Source organism: Galeopterus variegatus, unplaced genomic scaffold, assembly GCF_000696425.1.
Source record: "Galeopterus variegatus unplaced genomic scaffold, G_variegatus-3.0.2 Scaffold8453, whole genome shotgun sequence".
Classification (NCBI taxonomy): Eukaryota; Metazoa; Chordata; class Mammalia; order Dermoptera; family Cynocephalidae; genus Galeopterus; species Galeopterus variegatus.
In genome coordinates, this window is record NW_007734564.1 from 15,614 (window position 1) to 21,671 (window position 6,058).

At 38.2% G+C, this 6,058-nt stretch overlaps 1 protein-coding gene across 1 annotated transcript in view; it reads right to left on the bottom strand.

The window, feature by feature from the left end:
* Positions 1 to 2,030: 2,030 nt before the first annotated feature.
* LOC103608474 (profilin-2-like) overlaps positions 2,031 to 6,058 on the bottom strand; it is a 5,518-nt gene continuing 1,490 nt past the window's right edge. The window contains exons 2-4 of the mRNA XM_008592907.1: positions 5,945 to 6,055; positions 4,181 to 4,427; positions 2,031 to 2,445 (exon numbers count right to left, since the gene is read on the bottom strand). Coding sequence (XP_008591129.1) covers positions 2,348 to 2,445; positions 4,181 to 4,427; positions 5,945 to 6,055 — 456 coding nt within the window. The 3' untranslated portion in view covers positions 2,031 to 2,347. The remainder of the gene's footprint in view (positions 2,446 to 4,180; positions 4,428 to 5,944; positions 6,056 to 6,058) is intronic.

The window sequence follows — 6,058 nt, forward strand, 5'->3', positions numbered from 1 at the left end:
GACAGTTTGTGGTAATAATGATTTATTGAAATAGTTCTAAATTTACATATTTACTAAACTTCCATACATATTAGGGATCTTATGACCTCTGGGAATAAACCTATTACATAGCCATGGTCAGCATGTCACTCCAAAGCCAGAAGATGCAAAAGCATCCCAACCTTCTTATATGTTAACTAAGGAATATCTTCTGCTCTTCTGTGGGAGAGCTGACTTCAGCCTGCCAATACAGCCTCCAAACCTAAAGTCATATGACATTTCAACACAGAAGAATCCAACAAGAGTGCAGAAACCCTTCTTGGAACAGGGGCCCCTTAAATCTTCTGCTCTTCTGTGGGAGAGCTGACTTCAGCCTGCCAATACAGCCTCCAAACCTAAAGTCATATGATATTTCAACACAGAAGAATCCAACAAGAGTGCAGAAACCCTTCTTGGAACAGGGGCCCCTTAATGCTCGCTAGATTTCACATGTAGAGACCAGCAACAAGAGGAAAATATTTTCTAGCAGGAGTCAACTGATCTTTAGTCCATTTGAAATTTGACTAATGATAAGCCTGAAATGACTAAAAGCCATTTTTAATAGGTCAAAGCCCATTAAAAAGGAATTCCCAGGCACTTTATAATAAATACGACCTGAAGTAGGCCATCAGCTAAATGTTTTATTTTAATTCTATGCTTCCCTATTCTGCATTTTTTTTTTTTTTGTCAAAAATCAACTGCAATAATAAGCCAACAATTTACATAAACAACAGGAGTCTAGAGTGTTTGGTTGGAATAAATTTATTTCATCTGTCTGTAAACAAGGTGTTTAATAGTTATGGCATTTTTTTAAATGCATATTAAATCAGATGAGTTAGACTGTATCCCAGATGTAACAAAGTGCAGGGAAAGAAATGGACAAATCAGCAACAAGATTTGTTTTTAAATCTGTACATTATCCACAGGCCCAAACAATAGAAGCAAATACTAGAATGTCCCTAAAGTAGTGCCATTCGAAAGAAACCCTTAATAGGTCAGTTCAAATCCATCTCACAATAGCAACAGTTCATTTTTAACAATAGTATGGCACAGAATACATATGAAAAAAATTCATCACAAGACAGCCAAGTCCACAATAATGCAACTTCATATAAAAACTCAAGCTGCAAATAAAAATTGGTCCTATGAAGAACAAACTGGACACACTCCAGATGGTTATGTTGGGATACCTAATGTCCATAATGGCAGCCTTTTACAATTTTACTAAAAAGTAGAGCTGGTGTGCAAAGAAAGAGACAAAAACAAAAATGTGAGCTATTACCATGATGGAATGAATGTCCCTGGGGATTCAATCGGTATGCTCACTGTAAGGTCATGGGAGGAAGTGCTTTTTGCTCTTGTTTTGCAGTTGCACTCTTCATGTGTCCTGTGGACACTATGAAAAAAGGTTTGTCTACACGCAAGTGCAACAACAATACTAAAAGCAAACTACTGCAGCTCTCAATAGCTCATCAACAAAAGAGATATTAATTGGTTAAATGAACCAGGACCCGCACAAAAGATGAAAGCAAACCAAATACCTTATGTGCAAAGGGAGGGGGTGGGGAAAAAGAGAGGAGTGAAGGAAAGATGCATGCACTTTTTCCTCCCAACCATGCGCTACGTAAGGAAGACTAAAATGCTCAAAGTGCTGAAAAGACATTGATCAAATTAGAGATTGTACAACTGGCACCTTGCTTAATATTAACTTATTTTAGTAATCAATATCCCATTAATTGCTAAGACAAAGTGATGCCCAACTTGGCATGCCCCCTCCCCCCAATTTCAAGGTATCATGCAAATCATTATTGTGCTGCAATTATGTTGCCAGATAAGGGTTGGTTACATACAGTGGTTAACATACAAATGATCCATTGGGCAAACAGGAATAATGACATTAAAAAATATGTTAAGAAAAATTAGCTACCACCTATATAGTCTGATAGCATTGTGATCATAATTGGGGTGGTGATGAAGACAGTTGCTAGGTAGATGGGGAGAGGCTGCTTACACATCAGACCTCCTCAGGTATAAAGCCAGTTCATATGCTTTCTTGTTAAGTGTGCCTCCGTGGACACCTTCCTTTCCCATGACTATAACCAATGCTGGAGTACACAAGGAAACAAAACAAAAGTGAACAGAATTATTTAAGCAGGGGAGGGCAGAAAGAAAGACACCTTTCCCCACCAACAGAGGGATACAAAGGAGACACAGGTTCATACCCCATCACCCTGCATTGCTAATAAAATTTCCAGAATTAAGACTTAAGCTTACAACTAGGAAAGTTTAAGAGCAATTTTCCCCTAATACTTAACAGTCTGCCTATCAGCTAGAACCCAGAGTCTCTCAAGTATTTTGCCATTGAGTATGCCTTCTTATTCAATCCGCCTCCATGGACCCCTTCTTTTCCCATTACAAAGACCAAGACTGAAAGAGAAAGAAGAAAAGTGTTTCAAAAGAAGTGTTAATCAAGAAAGTCATATAAGTTTTAGCAGACAGAACCCCGACTAATAAGTTAAGTTAGTCTTCCATGAACTGTCCAGCACTGAAGTCAATTAGGTCTCCAAAAAGAACTTTCCAACTAACATACTAAAAACAACATAGGAACTACCGACTGCCCAATCAGTGCAGCAGCAAAGTTCTATATAATTACCTTTACACTAGCTAGGGGAAAAAAGTGATCATTTATCTTCTACTTCTGGGCAAACAATTTCTGGTTGATGTGACATATATTACTTGCCCCAAAAATACAAACTTAAAAAACTTAGGTAATTCTTATTTACAAATTCTCCCCAAATTTAACATGCTTGATAAGTACAAACTATTAAGTTTTACCAGTGAGGCTAAATGTGTCTACTACTTGCAGAGAAAAATCAAACTTTAAACAATGTTTTCAGTGCCATTCAGAAAAAGCCAAATTAAAAATATTTAAGGTTTGTTCTTCCCAATATACTTATTGTGCTAGTCTTATTTTTAATTGAGTCTAAAATCCTGGAACAAGTTTACTATTTCCAACAACAGGCAATTCCTAGGTCTATCCCCAAAATATATGTATATCTCAAGTTTTATATTCACTACCACTAGATGTCAGCAGTGCTGTATGGTTTGAAAATCTCATTCTGATTTTATGTCCTGTGGTTGACGGCTTCTTTTCAGCATATTTCTTATGAGCACAGCTAATGTTTAGAGAGATGTGTCTATTTTAAAGTCATCTAATTTCTCTATAGAAAAATACTCATAAGGATCAACTCACACCAGAATAAGAGTAACCTTTAGGACAATCACAAGGAGTTGGCAGAACCACAGCATTAAGCTACAGCTCAGAGTAACTTGAAGTCCCTTCACATACTAGAGTTAGTCTTAAAATTAAACGTGCCAAGTCTGCTATATGAGGTTACAGAAGCCTTCCTTATTTACGAAATATTTACATAAGTTAACACATTTTAATTTATTTGTAAATCAATTAGATGTCACAATAAACCTCAATTTCAAAAGTTACTTTCAAAAAAGCGGATACTTCTATGTTGACAACAGTCTGGAGACACAAGAATTTGGGGACCAAGTATATAAACTAAATGTAATTTCCTACTTTTCAAATCTACATCTCAGACACACTTCATCTTTGAAAATATTTTAGTAAATGGACAACTTACTCCAAAATCCTTATCTAATTATTTCTCTCTTCCCCAGCAATGTTCCTAACAGAACAGAAACCAATGTCAAATTTTCCAAATGTATGCTGAGCAGTGAAATGATTAAAATGCAAGTACAGGGGGAAAAAAAAAAGAAAGAAAAGAGATCCAAAGGTCAAATACTCAAGGCACTATAATATCTGAATGATTTGAACAATTTAACAATTTGATACACCATAGGATTATATCCTTTGACATGTCAAGCAGTTTAAAAGACAACTTTTGATTTTACATTTACTAAAGCTGAATGTTCTGTTTTAGAATAAAGTCAGGATCTAAAAGGCTAGCCTGTATGTGCAGCTACTGCAGAGTAGGTAAATCTAAAGCAGTGCTTCCCTTCAGTGCTGGGCAGTTCACAAAAACCACCTTAATAGCCATTATGGACTAACTTTTATTCATAATGTTAAAGAAACTGCTTAATAAGTTGTAATGTGGCATGAAGCTTTTAATCAAAAGAATACTATGCTTACCTCTACCAGCTCTGCCAACAGCAACGTTGTATGTTGGCTCTCCACCTTGACTCTTTGTCCGGATGTCCATTGTGCAGTCACCATCAACGTATAAACTATCTCTGATCACTGAGCACTTCTTTGCGCCAAGAGTCAAACCGTTGGTAAAGAAACCTTCCCGGTCTTTTCCTACAATCATATCTATTTCTATTGGCTGCCCACCAGAAAAAGGAAAAAGAAAAAAAGCACATGAAGTTTTAGTTAATTCCTTTCAAGGCTCAATACAACAGGAAAGACTGTGTGCTAAATTTATATTACCACTACAAGACAGCACATTTCACTAATGTAAAATCAAGATTCGGTCTTTTCTGAAGAACTACCTAATCTTACATGATTACATGTGTGTATCAGTTCATTTGATTTCACAGTTAACAGTGTGGTCTGCTAACTAAATACCTGTCTATACAAAGAATCTTTCTAAATAGTTGGTAGTTGACACTAGACAAACTGCAAACTTAAGTTATTTATAAACTATACCAAGTCAGGTGGTGCCTGAAGGTGCTTATTATAATGATAAAGATTCAGCTATAAACTCTTAACAACAGCTTGTCTATCCCATTCTGTCACATTACAGTCAGTCATGTTGCATCAAATTTAAAGTTGCTTGAAAGTCTCAAATAAAGCCGGTGATTAGCAGACCTGTTCACTTTTCTACTTGGAATAGCGCGAAATATTCCTGAAGATGTGAACTTCAATCCCTAGGCCTCCGCACATTTCCAAATTCATATTTCCCTCCTACTTTTCTAGCCACTACTCCTTTTTCTCTCCAACTTCCCTTCCCCTCCCATCTCAGTAATCAGTTTTCTCTCTGGGCAACGCAAAGCGGATTCTGTCTACGGCACTGCAGTAGGCAATGGTAAAAGAATAGAGAAAATGGAACGAGATTTGGAAAGAAACTGAGGTAGCCACCAGAACTGGAAAGGAGAAAACGTGCACTCTAACATTCCATGAATAAGAAAGAAGGCGTCGCCCCCATCAGAACTGCAGAGTCATAGCAGGCCCCAGCCATTTCCAAGCACACTCCCGCAATCTTCCTAGCCAGACAGCGGGAACTCACACACAAAGACGAGAGGACTGCAGGAAAAAAGTTGATCACCAGATGCCAATTCTCTACAAGAACTATAGTCCACTGCGGGTATAGGAGACCTTAAAGTACTAGTATCAAGGGCTGAGTTCCACAGTTAGATCTTCGACCACGTTAAGTAGTAAAGGAGAAATTAGCGCCCGTAATAGAGAACCTAAATTTTGGCATTTAATGGGAAGGGAGCATAGGGCTAAGAAATTAAGGGAATGGTCTCATATTTGATACAACTACCACAATTTCATGAAGAGCCTTGGGCAGAAATAAAACAATAAGCAGCACTGGAGGCTTAGTGACAAATATTCCCCAAACATGTGGCAACCAAGTCAAAACCATCAAGTCACAAGAAAATCATGCAATGTGAACGTGAAGCACAAATCTACATGAGCACCGTTATCACCATCGCTAGAGAGTGCCTGGAGAAATAAAGTGTCTCCTCATCTTCGCAGATTATTGAAAGCCCCCTAAAAGCACCCCCTTTTTAGAGCTCTACTGCGTAACTGGGGATAACGGTATATCGATGAGTCTCCATAGGATGAGAAGAGAAATCGATGGCAGTTCGCCATCTTGGAGAATTTAAAAAAAAAAAAAAAAAAAAAACCTATAGAGCCGGAGCTGAAGTCGAGATTCACGACTCCACCTACGTGGTAGGCGTAAATTCTCACAAGCCTGGAGGCCTGGACACCGGCAAACCTACGCAAAGTCGCTTCGAGAATCCCGGGGGCCGGGCCGCCGCCGCCGCCGCCTCCCACAGCCTG